The sequence below is a fragment of the Aspergillus viridinutans genome (assembly GCF_018404265.1).
Source record: "Aspergillus viridinutans IFM 47045 DNA, scaffold_1, whole genome shotgun sequence".
NCBI lineage: Eukaryota > Fungi > Ascomycota > Eurotiomycetes > Eurotiales > Aspergillaceae > Aspergillus > Aspergillus viridinutans.
Window position 1 is genome coordinate 584,463 of NW_025091217.1, and position 20,510 is coordinate 604,972.

The following is a 20,510-nucleotide window of genomic DNA, read 5'->3' on the forward strand; positions in this document are numbered from 1 at the left end:
TATTATTGAGCGACGCGTCCCGCGGTGTCTTCAGGGCGGTGACAGTCGAAACCGCCGGCGATCTTTCGAAACGGACAGACGGGCCTCGAGATTCGACTGCTTGTCCCCCGTCCAAGCCTGTCGCCAACCATCACTTTTGCTATCCATCTCCGTCGCTTATTTTACTTGCTTGGAGATCGGATTCTTCTTCATTGCATCTATTTTTCAACCTTCGTCTCTTCCGTTCCAGCGCATGGTGTGCTGAAGCTTACGCCCTGAAACCCTCCCCGGCTTCCCCGCGCTTCGTCCACGATGCCTGCGCGCACTCGTCAAGGTCCCTCCACCGTCACGGAGGTCGTGGAGCCCGAAGAGACGTCCGGAGGCCTTCGCAGTCTCAAGTTCAATCAGCCGCTTTCCTGGCGCGTGGGGAGGGCCATCCCCATTGCCGATTTGCTTCAACGTCTACAGACGCTCGCGCAGGAGCTTCGCAAACTCGAACAGGAGGAGATTGATAAGGAATCCCTGCGAAAGGTCTCGCAGGAGCTGGCGACGGCGAATCTGCTGGCTCATAAGGATAAAGGAGTTCGAGCTTGGACGGCTTGCTGCATTGTTGATGTCTTGCGTCTCTGCGCGCCTGACGCGCCGTTTACGGGGAATCAGCTCAAGGTTCGTTTTGAATCGGGTTCTGTATTGCTGTTTCTGCCTTGCAGGGCTCCATGGAGATGTTCTCCAGATGTTCTGGGCTTTGATCTAACCATTGTGATCATTAGGACATTTTCACTTGCTTCGTGACCTCCATCATCCCCGCTCTTGGGGATCCATCCAATACCTATAATGCTCAACACATCTACGTGCTCAACTCCCTGGCGGAAGTGAAGAGTATCGTGCTCATGACCGATTTGGATCAGCCGGACTCCTTGATTATTCCGCTCTTCACCACATGTTTCGACATCGTCTCCGGTTCCTCCAAGGCCTCAACGGGGGAGGAAATCGCCAAGAACGTGGAGTTCGACATGACCCGCCTCTTGGTGACTGTGATCGATGAGTCGCCAATTCTCGCGCCCGACGTGGTAGATATCATCGTGGCACAATTTCTGCGTGTTGACCCCCGCGTGCTAGAACCCCTGAACAAGAGAGGCAAGAAGGCAGATACGCCGGTGGACTCAAAACAGGGCACACTCCTGCTCAAGGACTATCCGCCAGCATATAACATGGCCAAGGCCATATGTCAAGCGTGTCCAGAGAGGATGACGAGTCATATCAGTCAATATTTTAACAATGTAATTATTGACGCTTCTGGCTCCGGGGGCACAAACGGGTCCTCGAAACATCATCGCAAACCGAACCTAGACGATTCCGACGAGGAGGCTGAGGATGTCAAGGAGTTGAGTAAGGCTCACCGTCTTATCCGGGAGCTCTGGAGGGCCTGTCCCGATGTGCTGCAGAATGTGGTTCCCCAACTAGAGGCCGAATTGTCCGCTGAATCAGTATCATTACGCTTGCTGGCTACACAGACGATAGGTGATCTCACTGCTGGTATTGGAGTCGCCGGTCCACCTCCACCTCCGCCAATGGATCCTGCAGGTTACCCACCGGTAACTTTGGCAGACTATGCGCAGATGATCCCTCAGCCCAACGTGCTCGTCAAGCCTTTGTCCCCGAAGCCGTTCTCCCAGGCACATAGCTCCACATATGAAAGCTTTCTGAGCCGGCGCTTTGACAAATCCGCTTCCGTTAGAGCTGCCTGGGTCACTGTCATAGGCCGCATTCTACTGACATCTGCAGGTGGCTCTGGTCTCAGTGAGAACGAGCAGCAGACTCTCATCGAGAATCTGTCATCAATGCTTCGGGACGCAGATGAGAAAGTCAGGCTGGCGGCAGTTGATGCGATCGGAACGTTCGGTCTATCAGATGTTGTGAACAAACTCGGATTGGGTGGCGGCTTCTCAACTCCAGATTCGTTGCTTGCCGTCCTTGCAGAACGAGTCAAAGATCGGAAGTCTCAGGTTCGAGAGCATGCGACGAGGACGTTGGCGCGGATCTGGGCCGTTGCAGCGGGCGACATCGAGCAAGGGAACGAACAGGTGGTCTCTCTACTCAAGGACGGGCCGTCAAAGATCTTCGATGCTTACTATACAAATGACCCGGAGATCCATATCTTAATTGATCGTGTGCTCTTCGAGATTCTCCTTCCCCTCAATTATCCTCCGATCAAGCCCAAACTATCACGGAGCGGTTCCAGTCAATCTCAGAACCAGAAAGAATCACAAAGTGCTGAGGCCGATAGCGATGCCGACATCGACAAGATACGTGTTCGTCGCATTCTCACTCTTCTCGCAGGGCTAGACGACAAGGCCAAAAAGGTTCTCTACGCAATGCAGGGTCGGCAAATCTCTGTCAGAAACTTTGTGGACTTCTACCTAAAAGCGTGCGAGGAGTACAATGTAAGTGTTGAAAGAATGCTCAGAGTTGATTGAGACACTAATGGCGAATGTAGGGAGGAGTAGTGGAGAAGAATGAGGATCAAATCAAGACTAAAGTATCTCGAGTTATCGATTCGCTCTCCAAAACCTTCCCAGACTCGTCGCGAGCATCTGCGGATCTGTGGAAGTTCGTCAAGCTTCACGACCGTCGTAACTACCAGCTTATTCGCTTCGCGATGAATGTTACCAGTGACTATCGCACTGTCGTCAAGGCCATCAGAGAGCTGGCGAGACGCATTCAGAGTGCCAACAATTCGTCACTGCTCGAGACGTTCACTCCATTGCTGTACCGCAGCAGTTCCCTGATCTTTAACCGAAGTCATACGCCGGCGATTATGGAACTCTCTCGGACGGACGAGCATGGTCTCGCCAACCCGGCACACGAGATTCTACGGGAGATTTCGTCTAAGAACCCAGAAGTGCTGGAAGCTCAAGTTCAAGAAATGTGCAAAGACCTGGAGTCGCAAGCTCCAAAGGCCACAACTGCCACTGCCGGCGGGACCGAAGAGATTCTCAAGGCCTGCTCCGGGTTCGCACGAAAACTTGCCGATAAACTCCCCAAAGATCGCAAGTTCCTACAGGCTCTTAGAAGCTACGCTCTTCATAGCCCATCCCCTCGAGCCGCCAAACATGCCGTCTCAATCCTCATGGCAGTCGCTGATAAAAGAGAAATGTACGCGAAGGATTTGGTCCAAGCATGTGTTTCGAAGTGGAAATACGGATCCGATCGTTTCCTGACTAAATTGGCAACATTGTCGCAGCTGAATCTCTTGGCTCCGTCGGAAGCGGATGAAGAAAGTGACGCCATCATCTCGATCGCTGTCAACCAGATTCTTTTGACAAATCGTTCCCCTCAGCCAGATGCCGGGTACTCCTGGTCAGATACCGTGGACGATGAGACGGCTGCTAAAGAGTGGGCTCTCAAAATCATTGTCAATCGGCTTCGAGCCAAGAAAGGTTCGGACGGCGATGACGATTTCCGTGCCCATGCCGTACCTGTATTCGAGACATTGAATAAGCTCGTGGCGAATGAGGGCGAGTTGTCAAAGAAGAAGGACACACCAGCGACACAGAAATCACGCCTTCGCCTCCTGGCCGCCAAATCACTTGTCAAGCTGTGCGCAACAATCAGTCTATGCGACCAACTGCTTACACCGCTGGACTTCAATTCGATTGCCCTAGTGGCTCAGGACCCCATCGTAGCCGTGAGAAGCGGCTTCATTTCCCAGCTCAAGAAGCGACTCGTGCAAAGGTCACATCTGAGCTACCGCTGGTACATCGTTCCCTGCCTCCTTGCATTTGAGCCGAATGCGAGCTTGAAGGACAGTACCCTTACCTGGCTACGGTCTCGTGCTGCATTCTTCTCACAGCAGGTTCAGAGCAGTGGCCAGAAGGAGACTGTCATGGAGTCGATCTTTTCTCGTCTTCTCTCTCTCCTCGCATACCACCCCGATTACCCGTCTGCCGACCTGGATGAAGCGACACAGGTCCGCGACCTAACTGATTTTGCACGCTATATCCTCTTCTATCTCACGGCCGTTGCGAATGAGCACAACTTGTCGCTGATATTCCATGTCGCGCAGCGGGTGAAGCAGGCGCGGGATGGCATCACCAAATCAGACGAAATCAGCACCCGTCTTCACACGCTTTCGGACTTGGCACAAGCAACGATTCGTCGCTTTGCAGACATCTACTCCCAGCAGCGCAGATTTGGCGGAGGCGCTGGCGCTGCTAGCATCCTCCAGACTTATCCTGGCAAGGTCGGAGTGCCAAGCTCGATCTTTGCTCGGATGAACAGCCACGACGAAGCCCAGGAGGTTGCTGAAAAGAACTTCCTTCCTGAAGATGCTGAAGAGCTTCTCGATCGTCTTGTTCGGTCTGTCATGAAAGCAAAGAATGGATCGTCGAGTAACGCGCAAGTCAAGAAGAGAAAACCAGAGGCGGCCGATACGAACGGTAACAATGGCTCTGCCAAGAAAGCAAGAAAGGAGAAAGTGAAGACATCACGACCCCGCAGATCCTCTGCTGGTACAGCCTCGAAAACACCCAAGAAAAAGAAGAAGGGTGAGGACGGGTGGTCCTCTGATGAGGGGGATGCCCCTGCAGAAGTGACAGCATCTGCTCGGAGACGCAGCGGCCGCGGAACATCGAAGAGGGTCAGTTATGTGGACAAGGACAGCGATGAGGACGACATGGAAGTGGATGAATGGGGACAAGAGGACAATGAGCAAGAGGATAACGAAGATGAGGCAGAAAGTGAGGATGCCAGCGACGCCGCCGAAGGGGAAGTCGACGATGAATCAGATAACGAAGAGCAGTTGAGTGAAGCCGAAGAACTAGAGGATCCAGAGGAGCCCTCAGAGACAGCCGTCGCAAAGACAGAAGAAGAAAAGCCCGAGACGAAGAACAAACGCAGTGATAAGACAGCTACTTTGCCGACAAGAAGATCCTCTCGAAGGGGCTAAAAATTGTTCGACAGTCAACGTATGAGTGGAAATATCGGAGTGGATGGATTCGATATCCCCTTCTTCGCGTCGAGATGTATATGACTCCCGTGATTGCGAGTTGTCTTTTTTCTTTTCTCATCGTTCCTTGATGGAATGACTGTGGCCAGTGTTCTTGATGCTTGACTAAGAATGAGCCGTCCTATTACCTTTCTTTGTTTCATTTCCTTTCACACTGGAGTTGCATCGAAATGTGTATACCCATTTTCATTGCCAATTTATCTGCCTTTTATCTGATGCAGTTGCTAAAATATTGATGTGATGTATTTGAGGCGGAATATAAGATGTGATTATTCATTCATTGATGATACAGTCACCGTTCTTACGGTTTATTTAGTCTTCCTTCAGGGCACTTCCGGCCTGGAGTCTCCCACCCTCGAGATGGACAAAGGCTTCCATGGAACGCTGAGTTTCTATGGAACGAAATTTCCCCAGGAGAACCTCCAAGTGACGAATATGGATTGCTGAGTTTGAGACAGCGACGCAGAGACGCCGATGATCAGATATCTCTTCAGCTTCATTGGATCCCTTAATTTACTGACTCTGTGGGACTAGACGTGGAGTGGATGTTAGGACTGTGAGCCTACAACTGCGATAGCTTTTGAGGCTGAGTAGCATTATCCTCCTCTTGTGACTTATCATCCTTGCTAATTGATAGACGTGGTTCCAGTACATAGCCCAGCCTTCATGTCCCTCATTCCGTATTTGCAAGGCACCCTAGTCAAATGAACCATATCAACTGGCTAGCCTTGCACAGCCAAGGAGAAACAGGTCTATGACCAGAATTAAGGGTCGGAACGCAGCCGCGCCTAGCAAGGAGGCATTCTCTGTGGGTGTAGTGCCAGTGGTGGACACTGAGCTGGCTTGATGTTCGCTGCTTGAATAGGCTACTTTGAACGCGGACTAAAGCACAGCCCTATCACAACCTATCTAGCGTGTTGGACATTAAACAGCTGATCGATGCCGCAGCGCATGACATGACACCTGGCTAGTTGTGTATATGAGAGATCTTTGGCAGCTAAGCCTCTATATCTTAACAGAATCCCCCAGCTCGCTTGTCCTTGCTACCATGTCTTATGAAAATCACTCTCCTGTCAGTCCTACCTTTTATTTCGAACTCAACGCCAGAAAACCATCACCTCTCATATAACCTTCCCATCATACAATCAACGCCAACATGTCTCACAAAACTGGTGGCTACTTCTACTATCGATACAGCTACATGTGCCCTTGGACAGACACGGCCGGACAAAGCGGTACAGATAACACATACCACTCTGCTGTTTACACTCCGGCGCGGAAGCAAGACCACACAGCGCAAACCACTTGGTACAATAACACGGCCATGCCCGCTGTGAAGGCTGATATTGAAAAGAATTTCTACGGTGATGCAGATCGAAACGGGCAAGGCCGGACCTATGAGCGTTACAACCAGCGATACGTTAGACAGCAGGAATTTATGTGGTGTTCCAAGCTTCCGACTCATACAACCGGGGGAATGCAAGACCGGCCATTTGGGAAACAGGTCTAGCGGAATGCTCCCAGCAACGGAGCGTCTCTGTGTTTTCTTTCCGTTAAGATATTGAATATTTCGTGCGGTCTCGTGGATTGGGATGTAATCATGGCCTTGCCTTGGTGACATACGAAGGTATGGGCTAGGTATTTTCATGTTTTTTCTGTGTCGATAAGTAGTAGCAACAATGCTATCTCAAGTGAATCTTTGGGAGTGTGGCAACCTTTCGGGTCGTTCCCCCGTACCAGGGATCCTTGCGCACCCGTGTCCGGTGGGCTTACTCCCAGATCTCCTCTGCAGTGTATCCATACCAATTATGTATCTCCCTCCATGCCACTTCGCCCTCAGGCTGTGTACGTAGGAGCCGGATTGCTTCTTCGTTGATTACTCGGGCGCCCGCCAAGTAATGCAGAGGGGTATTGAGATCCGAATCGTACGCTATAACCTGCTGTGTTCCTGATGCGAGAAGGTAACGCAGCAGCTCCAATTGCGCCGGAAACTCCGCCTCGCATGTAGAAACAGATAATTCCTCCTCCCCTTGAGAAGCCCAGAAACCTGTTGCGGCCCGCACCCGCGGCCGACGGAACCCCAGATTCTTGATTGATTCCCGGGCCTTGGACGCGTAACGTTGGATTGCCGAGGGCAAACAAGCAATGTGTAGCAAACTATGCCCGTAAGCTGTACGGCCTGCGCTATCCAAAGGAACGTCCCGTTCAACGCGCTGAAGCGCCTGCAGAGAGTGCGCGGCAGCTACATGCAGCACGTGAACGCACATGTACGGCGTCCGGAAGTCGAAATCCAATCGCGGGTCTTCGGCGAGCACGTTGTACGCGGCCTCATTCCACGGCTCGCTATCCAGCAGAGTGGCCATCAGGGGTGTGATGCTGGCTTGCACGTAGGCGAGAGGAAGCACGTTCGGATTGAACCCCTTGGCCAGAAGATGATGCAGCATGTCCGTGTTACCGCTTGCAATAGCCTCGTGAATTGGTGACGAAAGCGCCAGAGCTGACGGTGTCGGCGGCTCGGGGATAGCTGCCAGGGACGGGTTTGCCGTCCAAAATGAATGGTCCGCACCGTGCAATATGAGCTGGTCCACAATAACGGTTGAATCAAGGCCCGCAGCAATGACCAGGGGTGGAGCTGGTTTCTCATACCGACTGCGCCATATCACGGAACCGCGGTCAGAACTGGTCCAAAACTCGGCCACTGTGCGCTCCTCGACCTCCTCCTTAGTGATGTGGACTGTCTGGGGAGCCGATGTCCCCTTCATAGCCCATATTCAGATCGACTGGAGGGCGAAATCGTAGAAATAGTGCTTGGAAACTTTCGTATACACTCAGCTCAAAGCCGTCCGGGTTGGCAGCCAGCTTCAAGAGAAGAGTAACGTGGTGTTCAGACTGTCTCCGGATCGCTGCCGTCAAAGCTGAGTGACACTGATTTTCCACAAACCAGCCAAATCTGTAGTTCGGGCTGAACCGACACCGCTTCTGCGCGCAGAATTTGCGCTTAATTGAGGCCCAGTAAGCCGAGGCGTCTGCATCTGCCAATTCAGGGGTCAACAGAGGAAGACGCAGCTTACGATCCCGCTGCTTCTGAACAAAGTGATGCCATCCCTGGTTCAGAAAGGACTGTAATTTCTCGGGATCAGGATCGGCAATGACGTCCGCTATTGTTTCAGCGTCTTTGGTACCAGTTACCGCGCAACGACAGTCAACAAGCTGCTCTATCGTATGAAAGGACATCACTTTCCGGTGGATTCGTCGTGAAATTGGAGCTCATCGTCCATTGCCGTCTGCCTCAAATTGTCCAAACTCAGAGCCATTAGTCTTATTGTCAGTGTATTGCCAGATTTACTTTTGTCGAGAAATGAGGCGATACTGGAGAAGATGCCCAGTGATTCTAGGGTGTTTTATAGGTAGTGGCCCCAGATCACCTGACACCTGCTTTTCAACCTGCCGTACGGAGTATATTCTCTCTTGTTTTGGGTAGACGTGGATATTTCTCTCAGGTGGAGATTAGATTGTCATTCTTATAACAGCCTTGTATAAAGCGCCCTCGCGATAGTCTCATCATCTTTATCTTATCAACGGTGATCAAAATGAAAGAAAGCAGTTATTTAGTGGGCGAGGGCGCGAGGCTGCAGTATGTGGTGAAGGGTGGGGTGAATAGGGCAGCGAGGGTGCTAAACTGAACAAATCAAAAAGATGAGAAAGCAAAAACATACAACAGCCGGGATTCGCTGGTGGTCACCCACCCAACTACTAACCGGCCGGCGTGTGGCTTAAGTACGGCTGAGCGGACGGGAAGCCCTGTTTTCCACACCCTATGGTCGTATGTGCTAGAGGTAAGTTATGACTGGTTTATATCGAGGGTAATCAAGAAAAAGACCGCCGATCAAGATGTCGTGGACGAATAATGTTTGGCCTTCGAGGGAATTGAAAGAGAATCTCACCTGTGGCAAAGTCTTTCCATCTCCATTTGCTAGGTATGGCTGGCTATATAATATTTATGTCCTATTTGGTAGGTAAAAAGGAGAACCTGGAACATCTCCATGCGAAAGAGAATACTTGGGATGGGCCAGGGGAAAAAATCAATCACTGCATCTACACGGGATTGAACCATGGACCTTTCCATTACGAGTGGAACGCTCTACCACTGAGCCATAGATGCGAGGACGGGAATAAGGTTTCGCCTAAATGGTTTATACACAGGACCATTCCTCTTCCTATCATCTGTAACAGAACAGTTGCAGAGGCAGCTCCTTTATCTCCGTGATGCCAACTCTCGCTTTGTATCTTGAAAATCTGCTGGGTGTCTATACTGGTATAGTATTAGGTGGTAGCCTTCCTGGAGATAGTGACGTTGTTTCACTCTCTACTGCGCTCAGCAGATGTGCACAAAATATTTATTGCTTCAATGGTTACATCCAAACTCATAATCTATGCTGCTACGTGTTGGGTTACTGGATATATGCAATGATGGGGTCCGTGAGTACAAAAAGAAGCAGAGTTCTCATTGCACATCAACCTAGCGTGATTGTTGTGCTAGTCCTTAATAATATATATACACTAGTGAGGTGCTCTTAGACATCATATGTGCTGTTGGTAAGACCCTCCATTAAATATCTGTGGCCATACCGCATTCAACCCAGCATAAGGTGAAAGGAGATTCATGTTTTAATGCCCGTACATATGATCCAGGGGCAGAGGGTTAACTTTGACATCTATGCACTATTAGTAATGGACATGGAGGTTGCATTAATAGACCTGGGCCATTATTGCATATTATGCCCATGCTGTGGTATGCATGCCTGATCTCAGGATATCATGAGGTCAGGGTGCTATAGATGTGAAATTTCCCTAGGTCTCAGGATTTATGATTCTCCCATAACCTACATAAGGGAGATAATCAACAGATACACTAAGCATACCGTCTGCTACATATAGAGTCACGCAATCAAAGAGTATAGAGATGATGATTACCCTTTATCAATCGCTCAAAGACATGTACATCAAACAACAAAGGGTCCTGAAGACTCCACAGGGAAATAACAAATTATACATTGATGCGAAAGGTAAAAACACCACTTGATCGTGTACTCGTCATGAGGAGGCACCGTTAGCAGCTGCCTTTGCGAGTCTTTCCTCTACGCGCTCCTTATGTTGTCGATTCCTCAAATGAACCTCAAAGTTGTCGACCGTCATCCCCGGACCGGGAGTATACAACTTACCCGGACAATCGTGACAGCGAATCCGAGGAAGATATTGATACTTCAATCGGTGGCCCGGCTGGCTATTTGCGCTTGCGACTGGTAACATCGTCTCCGTATCAACTGCCGTGTAGCGCATCACACCTTCAAACGAGTCGTTTGGATGTGACTTGTTCAAACGGGCAAGACCTGCCGATAGCCAGGCTGGAGGAGGCGGCTACCAAGAGTGATGTTAGCAAAGCGACCAAACTGAAGTCTGCACTGCTGAAACAGAGCCATAAATGAAATGGAGTACAACAAAGGAAGGAGGCACCTACCCCGGGAACGCCTGGTTGAGGGGGATGTGTAGCATCAACAGCCCCAAGCTGTTGTACAGGCCGCTGAGGAAGATGGCCAGCAGTATTCGGTACTTGAACTTGTGGTTTAGGCTGCGATGGTGGGGCCATGCTACTCGGCGTCGGTGTCCGTAATTGAGGTGTGCCGGTCTGAGATACAGGTTGGGTGGCTGGCGTAGAGGTAGAAACCGAAGGGTTAGGTAATGATTGTGGCCTGTTGGCGAGGAATTGGCGAAACTTCTCTCGAGAGATCTTTAACTTTACAATGAGCTTCTCTTGCTCCTCCATGCTTTCTTCCCGGTAATCTCGTCTTCTGGCGGAGACCCGAGCCTCGTGGTGAGGTTCAGGGGTGGCAGAATGAGCCAGACTCGCCCGCAAAGCGGCGTGAGCTGCGCTTGCGGCCCCTCTCATGCCTCTTGTGCGGGCTGTTCCTTGGGCCAGATGAGGACCGATAGCCGGAGAGCCCGTCATCGATGATTCGTCGCTATCCGACTCATCGGACTCCTCACCACCATCACGCTGGCCAACTGCGGCGCGTCTGTGCCGACTTGATCCGGATCGTTTGAACACATTGCTCTCTTCAATTGACGCTGCGGTGTTTGGTATGACGGAGGATACAAGTATTGTACGAATGGTGCGTTGACGATCTTTCAAATCTGGCAAGGCTGGGCCACCGCGGCGGTTAACTGAACGTTTCTGCCGACGTTGGTCTCTGGATATGGACACCTCGGTGCGCTCGAGCTCCGCTTCATTCAGTTCGTACAGATATGGGGTGAATTCCTTGGCAGCTTGGAAGGGTCGGAAAGAAGATGTTAATGGGGAGGGTAAGAATGCGGCCTGGAGGTCAGGATCATCAATCGGACGACCATCAAAAGGATGGGAGACGATGTAAAGTGATTTGGTAAAGAGTTGCGACTGCTCACGTATCGAATGGGCGATTGCAGTCGTGAACTCGCCCGAGAGAGAGAGGTCATTGGTCATACGGGCAGCAAATTCCTCTGGGGAGTTAAAGGAATCATTGATGTCCCATTCAAACTGATCAATGAGAGTATGTTGTCCGATGGTAATGTTGAGCTTGATAAGAATGCGCATTTCATCGTTCTTGTAAGCGCTGTAGGGTAGATTAGGATCGAGCCCATCCTCTTCCATATATATTTGAGGATAATAGTCCGCGAGTTGCTCTTGAATGCTCCGCGAGATCATCCGTACGAGAGGAGTGCATGTCTCGAGCGGAAGGCCTAGATCTTCCACAAACTTCTCGGCGAACAGATCGGGAGAAACGACCCGGTCGTGGAGGTTCCACGTAAAGGTATCTCGAATCTTAATCTTCTCCCAATCGATGTCTAAGCGAATAGGAACCAAATCCTCCACCTGCTCACTCTGGATTTTCATGTCCTTCCGCGCAACTCGTAACTCCCTGGTCTTTCTATTTCCGGGTCGCCGCCGATGAGAGGGATATAACAATTGCGGATGCTGATTGCGCAGATCAGTCCTTACATTCCCAAATCCTTCATATCCAACGCCGTATAGGGCGGCCGGATTCCCATGGGTATCGCGGCGCAAGGCCAGATAGTAGTCTCGCTCCGTGCGCTTCTGTTGAAGCAACTCCTGGCTGGGATTGTGCCATGCTGCCAACGCTGAATGGCGGAATTCTCGTTCGACATACTGTTCGAGAAGTATCTTATCCGCCGGGGTTTCACGTACTCGGACAGGTAGGTCTTCTGCAGAAGAGGAGGTCCGAATAATGGAACCGTCGCGAGATCGCTTCCTACGTGTTGCTGAACCGTTGGCGTTGCTCAACTGAGAATTGGGCGACGTCTTGCCGTTCGAGGAGCTATGACTAGCTTCGGCTGAGGGTAGAGAGACACCCGAAGCTGCAAGGACAGCTTTCGCATTCTGTTTCCCTTCGGCTATGGCATCCACCCCATTCGCTCCATGTTCTGTTAAGGAGCCGGTCGCATTGTTTCCTTCGCCCCCCGCGCTGGGGCCCGGCGCGCTCAGGTCATTTTGAACGCCATCAGCCTGGAAGTCGCCGAGAGATTGTCCAGGCTGCGAATGATCGGGGAGAGGCATGGCCAGAAATTTCGTCTAATAGTTGCAGTTCTTCGCACAAAAGCAGGAAACACGGGTATCAATCGCAAGACGAGGTAACATTCCAATCAGATACTGAAAGACGATGGTGGCACCCAAGAACCAACGTGGCCTAGAACAGCATCCTTAGAGGGAACCTGCAATAGAAAAGGCGAGTCAATATGGGCAATTCAAGCCGGATACACGAGCGTGAGGCTATTCAAGACGCGACGGTGCATTGAACGGAGACGCGATGCGCCCCATTGAGCAGAAACAGCCACATGTCCCGAAAAAGCCAAGAATCGCCACAATCAGAGCCGTCACCCACGTAATCAATGTGTGAAGACTAGACGGACAAAAAATGGTCGCGAAAGCGGAGGAGGGTAGCAAGCGCGCAAGTAATGGGGTTAGGGAAAAACATACCAAGGAACTCCAAAGGAGGTAATTTAGAGGATTTTTAAAACAAAAGTAAAATAATGACAGAAAGCTACCAGCAGGCGCAGACACGCCGGACAGAGGGTTCCAGGGCAGGACGAGGCAATGGATGGGTCTGCGTGCCGGTTCTGGGTCTTGCGCTTTGCCGCGAGAAAGTGAGAAAATCAGCGCTCGGAAGAAGGCGGCTAATCAGCTGATGGCGCACCGAGGAACGGGCAAGTATCGATGAATCTCAGCAATCTGGTTTGCTTGTCCTGCTTACACTGACCCCAGAAAGTCGGTTGACTGATTTGTTTCTCCTTGCGTGGGGTTATTTTTTCTCGCCGGCCGTTCTCTGAGCCCTCTGTTTCGCGCTATGACGGGGAAATAGGGGGAGGAAAAGAGGAGAAAAAGAACAGACACAAGAGGCCAGAGGGAAAAGCCAGCAGAAAACTGGGCGGGCAGAAAGGGCGTTACAAGTTATCCGTTCCCGTCATGGAGGGCCAGAGAAGGTAGGGGGAGGAGCTTCCGGGCACCAGCAAGCAGCAATGGTAGAGACTGCTTCTACGAGAGAAACTCTTGTACAACCTATCTGGGAACATCTTGAAGCCATCACGCATCTTTCTAGTCCTTTTCTCTTGGGATATCGCGAAGTTAGTTACAAATGTTACAGTATGGATCTTGAAAACCTGCCTTACATACTTGCGGTCATGTATGGTAATAATACTGCCCCACATACTAGGCGATTACCGGCGATCATGTGATTGTACCATACCATTAAAGGTTAGACAGAATACGACATGATACGCTAGTGTCCTTATGGGTATATCGCTCTCAGTATCAATTCGCTTCCACCAAAGTTACTGTGAGAATGACAAGCGTCAATCCAGGATCGCAAACGCGATTTATCCGTCCATGGATGCTCATGCAGACCATGAGTAGCACATGTTCTGGCCAAATACACAAAAGCATGTCCATGCCATGAGCGAAGCTTAATCGCAGAACGATATCACCATTGGACCATGTTCAGTGCCTGCAGATCTCAGAATACTTCTCGGTGACTTCCAGTTACAGCCCTTGAAAGCCTCAGGGCAAGCGGATCCAGCTCAGTCGTACAAGTTGACGTCGGCAACAACGGCCCTGTGATCTGACAGGTACACGCCAGAATCGAACCGGTTCGCTAACACGGCGTATCCGTTGACCTTCCGGGACCCATGTTTGTTCTTCCCAGGTCCGATCAGGATATAATCAATGCACGTGGGATCCTGCCCCTTATATCCGAAACCTGTCCATGTAAAATAATCCCCGTAGTGCTGACTCGATTCCACGACCTTTGCCGTGTCGACCAAGGAGGAATCCGACCCTGTCAAGACCTTATAGGCCTCCTGCGTCTCTTGACTGTTGAAATCGCCTGCAAGGCAAACCCCTGCGATGGAGTCCCCAAATTCACCGCTTCTGTAGTCATCGATCTTCTGAAGAATGATTTTGGCAGCCTCGAAGCGTGACCGAGATCCCTGGTCGTCTAGATGAGTATTCATCGCAAGGACGGTATGGCGAGTCATGCTGTGCGTGAAGACACCGATGGTCTAGTATGGCGTCAGCTTAGTCAAGAGGCTTTCGTCACACGCCTAGTGTCTTACCAGAATCCGTATCGATGCTGCATCCCAGCCCTTGGAGGGTTTGCTCGGCGTTTCCGACAACCAGACACTTTCCCAATGACGAAGCTGCCAAACAGACGGTTGATAGAAGATGGGCGAGTATTCTCCTGCTTTGTGACAGTCGTCTCTACCGACTCCGATGTATTCCCATTGTTGTGTATCGGAGGCGCTCGTAGGGACAGTAGAAGAATGTTGGTTCAGTCCGGATAGAACATCGACGAGTTGATTATGGAGCACTTCTTGTAGACAGATGAATGAATCCTGATTGCGCGTATTGAAGAGCAGTTCATTTATGAGAGGCTGCTTGCGATCATCCCACGGCAGCTCACCCTTGAATGGGGAACCGGTTGCATAGCGGATATTGTGTGTTAGTATACGTAGTGGAAGTCCGGTGGTTGTCTTCATGATGAAAGGCTCAAATCAAGGCCGGTAGACTTGTACAATTGCACCCTGATGATCCCTAAAAGCAGTTCGAGGGATTATAGAAGTATCTGAAACTTAATCAGGGCGGGTTGGGAGCTGATGAGGAGAATCTTGACACAGGAGACTATGATTGGCGAAGGAAATGTTTTCTCCTCATTTGGATGTTGTGCCTCCACGCAAGGCATTGTTCGGGCATTCAGGCACTGATGACGATGCCTTCCAAATCATGTGTCTTATGTCTTGCTTTATTATCGTCTTGTACACGATCATCTCGACTTCAGTCCAACTAATTAGTCCATCGAAAGCCTTGTTCTAGTTGACTTTTCGCCGACAAGATCAGCAGCCAAACACTACGATGTTTGAGATTCAATGACCCCTATGAAAGGCAATGCAACTCCTCAGTGACCAGGAAAATCTCTGTTAGGGTTTGACCCAGAATGATAGCTGCAGCCTGTTCCCCAATCGCATAAACAAGCATTTGAATATGGATTGCCGAAGCAAATGGGGTTATGCTCCCGTCGGCAGTCCTCAGCCTCTCAATCCCCTTCACGCGCAGCTCACTCTTGTCCACTATACCCGTAGACGTAGTATCTGCAATATGGATTAGGATTCTGTAATTATGATTGCAGTTTTAGCTTTAACAAGCTCACAGACAGATTCGACGCCAACGTACGCCAGTCATCGACGGCCAGGCCATCTATCTCCTCATCGCTTGCACTCGCTGAGAGTGGTCACGCGCCATTCTCGACAGTTTCTTCTTTAATTATGCTTTGTCCAGCTGGTGGTTCGGGCAATACATGGCGCAGCCGTCGTAGGGCCTCACGCCAGATATACCTGTCGGCCTCCGTCGTGCAGCAGTCACGGCCGACCACAGGACTGCTCCGCGGATCATTGTCTCGTAATGTGATGGAGGCTTCAGGATGATGGCACCAGGCCGACAGCTGGGCACCGATATATGACCAACATCCGTCTCTATGGCGGGCTGCTCTTCGTGCTGTGCAATGTACATTGCGATAGACTCAACGTGGGCACGATGAACTGATATAACAAGGGGATGTTTGTCTGGATCTTGACCCAGATTGTCCCTGGCTAAAGCTCCACGGCATGGTGATGAAATATATGGGAAAGCTTCTAAATAGAACAGGATCTCTGTAAAGATGAAAAAAACACGGATTCCAAAGCAGAAGCTTCATTTTTGTGCATGAACAAGCATAGTACATGAGTTCAAACCCATATCTTACTTTACTTGGAGCAGCTTTCTTTTCTGAGCTCTAACTCTTACATGGTCACTATTGAGCCGCCAAGATTCATCAGATACTTCCATGCTATGGTATGTTGGCGCTGGCCTGTTGAGCTATGACGTATATTATATCAGAATGCAGTCATGCCACAATATATTTTTGATAAGGATGTGGATCAATTGCCAATTACTCCCAAGGTGGACGATCAAAAGCATGGTAATCACGCAGTATTATGATTGCATTTCTTTTGTAATGGCCTTCATCGAGCCACCAACCATGGCTATCAGTGTCTGCTGGAATTGCAAGAACCTAGGTAAGCTCCTCTGAAGCTCTTGTCAGCTTCTCCAGGTGACAAGAATAGTTTACCGTACTGTGCATACAGAATTACCCCGTTTCGACGACACTAAACCCAAGTAGGCCAAATCTGCACCGTCCACCGCCCACAAGCCCTACTTCGACGACGTAACCAACGAAAGGGAAAATCCAGAAAAAGCCCCGCAGGCCGTAATGAACGATGCGTAGTGCACACGACTCGATCGAAAGTTACCAGGTCAAAAGTAGCCCAATTCCTCTCCTCCTCCTCTTGCTACTCTCCTAGTGTACTGAGACGAGTGTTTTATTTAAGAACTTCTTCGATTGTCGCTAGCCTTCGCATCAGTGCGAGGACATAACATATAATTCACAATGGCTGAGAACCAGGCCCCAGAGGTTGGTAAGTGTTGACCGCTGATATTTTGACCCCTCCTCTTGCGCCCATTTTGCAAAGCTCCGACAACTGTGTGGATTTACCACGATTTACTACCGCTCTCATCGTCATCGCGCAAAGTGGACGGAGTCCAGTAGGTCAAACTAGCAGCTATATGGCTCTAGCAATCGATAGTAACCACTATACCGAGTCCCTTGTGACCTACTGGATTTACCTGTGTTTTTTCACCCGCGATAGCTGACGATTGCGTTGCTTCTGGTCAATTCTAGACTACACCCTCAACAACCCCGACACATTGACCAAGTACAAGACTGCCGCGCAGATCTCCCACAAGGTTCTCGAGGCCGTTTCAGGTGCGTCTGACAAAGCTATCGTGTCACAAGATTGCTTGATGCCTAATACCGGTTTACAGCATTGTGCTTGGAGGGAAGCAAGATCGTTGAAATCTGCCAGAAGGGCGATGAGCTCCTCGACGAAGAGCTCACCAAGGTCTACAAGGGCAAGAAGATCACCAAGGGTATGTCACTACCATGATCGCCAGATTTTCCGCATTGAGACCCGTCGTACGATGTTGACATAATATGCTTGACAACAAAAGGTATCGGCCACCCGACAACTGTGTCCCCAAGCTCTTATGTGACACCGTACACCCCCCTGGTGTCGGACGCTCAAGAGGCTGAGACCACCCTCAAGGCCGGCGAGATTGTCAAGATCCAACTCGGCGCTCAGATCGATGGATTTGGTACCATTGTTTGCGACATGATCGTCGTTGCCGACAAGGAATCTTCCAAGGATGTTGTGACTGGTCGCGAGGCTGACCTCATCCACGCAACCCACTACGCAAACGAGCTTCTGCTGAGACTCATGGTGCCCCCAGGTCTTCTGGCTAGCGGTACCGAGGAGGAGAAGAAGAAGGCCGCTGCTGAGAAGGCCCCTACTCAGAGCCAGATCTCCGCCCTCATCGAAAAGGTAGCCAAGGCTTACGACTGTAATGTTGTTGAGAACACCACCAGCTGGTTGTTTGAGCGCAACGAGATCGAGGGTGGGAAAAAGATCATCCTTGCCCCCGGCTCTGGCGTGAAGGGTGAGGGTGTTCCCGACGTTGGCGAAGTCTGGGGTGTTGAAGTTGGTCTCTCCCTTGGTTCTGGAAAGGTCAAGACCCTTCCTCACCGCGCTACCTTGCATCGCCGTACCACTACCACCTACATCCTTAAGAGACCCAGCTCCAGACAGACTCTGTCCGAGATCGTCAAGAAGTTTGGCACATTCCCCTTCAGTTTGCGACAGCTGGAGGACGAGAAGTCTGCCAAGGTCGGTGTTGTGGAATGTGTCCGTGGCGGTGTCTTGAGACAGTACGAGCCCGCTGGTGATGCCGACAATGCTCCTGTTTCCCGTCTGTTGACGACCATCGGTATGTTCATCACTTGTTCAACGGAATATTCCCGTTTTCGCTAACAGGATTGTAGCCATCACAAAGAACGGCATTACCAGATTGGCCGCGCCTAACCCTCCTGACCTGTCTAAGTTCCAGACGGACAAGAAGATCGAGGATGAGGAGATCCTGAAGATTCTGGAGCGTCCTTTGGCCAGAAACACTGGCAATAAGAACAAGAAGAAGAAGAAGCCTACCAAGGACTCCAAGGATGAGGAGTAGACGAATCAATTAAAAAGATTCGATTTCTCCAACTCCTAATCGCATCCTCTTACAACCAAAGTTCTCCCTTTCTGCCGGCTTCAAAAGGGAGGACTGCAGCAGGAGGCATGAAGAGTGCCTTGAAATGACAGTCGAAAAGGAGCCCGGGGGATGCACTGGCCAGTGGGGTGTTTTGGGCCAGTGGCCCGGCCGGATATGGATGCGGAGCAGCAATGTGAGATCAATGTTGCCCATCAGGCTCTTTACAATTTCTGTCCCGTAATCACTTGAAAATGAAAATGAAAAAAACAGTATATGAGCTGGGTATATATCAAATGAAAGAACTGTCATTGCGCCTCATTTTCCGAAGTCGTTTGTCTCCTGTAGCCGGCGTATTCCGGAGATTCCGGCAAGACCTTCGACATGGCAGTTCCTGTCTCTCCTTGCAATCCTGCATATGGGGTTTATCTTATGAGGTTCTGACTTTCGTAAAAATGAGTACGTGCTCGGCAATAGCGTGAAGTGAGCCTTTGTCCTGGCTTTAACCATGTACAAGGTCACGAAGCTGATGAACTTTGGGAACGGGCTACTCCAGGAGCTGAGCAATCTAGGCTTCTCATTTCAGGCCACAGAACGTGGTCTCTTAAGGTATATTGATGGACCACGAGCCAACATCTACAGCGTCATGGGCTATACTCTATTACTGCTCGAGGGGCAGTTGCCACCTCTCTGCTGGCAGTCGCCATCTTCCTCATACATTTCATCTCAGGGAAGACTGCTCTCTTCTTCACACTCTAAGAAGATATCCATTTAGTAGTGGCACTCAAATATTGATTCCTTGCAAGAGAAGTATCTAAAGTATTTTGTAGCCTCAAAGAGTCAGGGTAAAGGCGTCTAGATCAACTGTTCTCGCTGAGGCGAAATGTCCAATGTAACGCAGATATTGTAATTAAAATTTTGTACATGAGCCAGGGATGTCTCTCTAGTAGCTAGGTGAGTGAATCGTTGCATGCCCTCTTTGTCGAGCTCTTTGCTGCTGAAAGGGTGGTTGGCAGTGGGTGGGCCAGTGTCGTTGGATGGGCCGCTCTTCTCTCTCTTCGAATCGTTCCTCCATCCCCTTCCCATTCTCCTATCCCATAATCCATAGTCCCCACGTACCCCAAGAGAGACCATTCACATTGTCTCTACTGGGACAAGAAGCTTGGGTATCAGGGTGCCTTTGCTGCTTTCCTTGATTTGGCAGCGAGTGACGCCGGTTTCGCGCTTCTCCCCACCTCTCGCGTCTTCGACATTCACTGTCTCGAGATCGCTTGGGGCATCTGCACTTTCTTCCCTCTACCTCTCCTCCAAATTTTCTACTTCTTTCCTCATCTTCTTGTTCTCTGTCTGGATGCCCTCTGGATTGTCTGACTGCTCGGAGGTCGAATCTTTTCATCAACAGCTTCATTCGACATACGGACCGTACTATCTCTATCATCTAAACTCTTCTCTCACCTACTTCAGTTGGAAGCATCAAAGGACTCACGAGTCATTCTCTCGCCCCAAGTGTCTGCGTTGGGGAGTTTCCTCTTGTAACACATTTGTCAGGAGCTTGTTGCTTCTAGCAGTGAGGCGAGAGCCCTCTCCTTTTCTTCCACCTTTTGCTCATACATCGTTCTGGCTCCTTCACCTCTCGTCCACTTTCTTACTTTCATCATTTCCATCTGCTACATACCGTTCGGTTCCTGACCAACTTGGACTCGCTGTCTGAATTCGGGAAGTCGAGAGAAAAGAAAGCTGCAGACGTCCCAAGGTGGATAAGATTGCTCTTTAATCATCTCTTTCCACTCCCTCAGTCAACAT

General features: G+C 50.4%; 6 protein-coding genes and 2 non-coding genes across 8 annotated transcripts; 3 read left to right on the top strand and 5 right to left on the bottom strand.

The window, feature by feature from the left end:
• Positions 1–291: 291 nt before the first annotated feature.
• Aspvir_000128 (sister chromatid cohesion factor PDS5) lies at positions 292–4,927 on the top strand (the record flags this gene model as incomplete). The annotated part of the gene is made up of 3 exons (XM_043265272.1): positions 292–645; positions 750–2,423; positions 2,477–4,927. The coding sequence occupies 3 exons, from the start codon at positions 292–294 to the stop codon at positions 4,925–4,927; spliced, it is 4,479 nt and encodes a 1,492-aa protein (XP_043121207.1).
• A 1,216-nt stretch (positions 4,928–6,143) lies between these two features.
• On the top strand, positions 6,144–6,497 carry Aspvir_000129 (uncharacterized protein; the record flags this gene model as incomplete). The annotated part of the gene is made up of 1 exon (XM_043265273.1): positions 6,144–6,497. The coding sequence occupies one exon, from the start codon at positions 6,144–6,146 to the stop codon at positions 6,495–6,497; it is 354 nt and encodes a 117-aa protein (XP_043121208.1).
• A 259-nt stretch (positions 6,498–6,756) lies between these two features.
• Positions 6,757–8,221, bottom strand: Aspvir_000130 (uncharacterized protein; the record flags this gene model as incomplete). Its single annotated transcript, XM_043265274.1, has 2 exons — positions 6,757–7,743; positions 7,814–8,221. 2 exons carry the CDS (start codon positions 8,219–8,221, stop codon positions 6,757–6,759), a joined length of 1,395 nt encoding a protein of 464 aa, XP_043121209.1.
• A 475-nt stretch (positions 8,222–8,696) lies between these two features.
• On the bottom strand, positions 8,697–8,816 carry Aspvir_r0001. Its single transcript, XR_006253192.1, has one exon. It is a non-coding gene; the product is annotated as a 5S ribosomal RNA (ribosomal RNA).
• Positions 8,817–9,077: 261 nt separating this feature from the next.
• On the bottom strand, positions 9,078–9,149 carry Aspvir_000131. The gene has a single exon. It is a non-coding gene; the product is annotated as a tRNA-Thr (tRNA).
• A 932-nt stretch (positions 9,150–10,081) lies between these two features.
• Aspvir_000132 (SWI/SNF chromatin-remodeling complex subunit SNF5) lies at positions 10,082–12,596 on the bottom strand (the record flags this gene model as incomplete). Its single annotated transcript, XM_043265275.1, has 2 exons — positions 10,082–10,405; positions 10,506–12,596. 2 exons carry the CDS (start codon positions 12,594–12,596, stop codon positions 10,082–10,084), a joined length of 2,415 nt encoding a protein of 804 aa, XP_043121210.1.
• Positions 12,597–14,113: 1,517 nt separating this feature from the next.
• Aspvir_000133 (endonuclease/exonuclease/phosphatase family protein) lies at positions 14,114–15,070 on the bottom strand (the record flags this gene model as incomplete). Its single annotated transcript, XM_043265276.1, has 2 exons — positions 14,114–14,593; positions 14,648–15,070. The coding sequence occupies 2 exons, from the start codon at positions 15,068–15,070 to the stop codon at positions 14,114–14,116; spliced, it is 903 nt and encodes a 300-aa protein (XP_043121211.1).
• Positions 15,071–17,013: 1,943 nt separating this feature from the next.
• Aspvir_000134 (curved DNA-binding protein (42 kDa protein)) lies at positions 17,014–18,689 on the top strand (the record flags this gene model as incomplete). The annotated part of the gene is made up of 5 exons (XM_043265277.1): positions 17,014–17,041; positions 17,305–17,388; positions 17,448–17,552; positions 17,634–18,446; positions 18,502–18,689. 5 exons carry the CDS (start codon positions 17,014–17,016, stop codon positions 18,687–18,689), a joined length of 1,218 nt encoding a protein of 405 aa, XP_043121212.1.
• Positions 18,690–20,510: the final 1,821 nt, after the last annotated feature.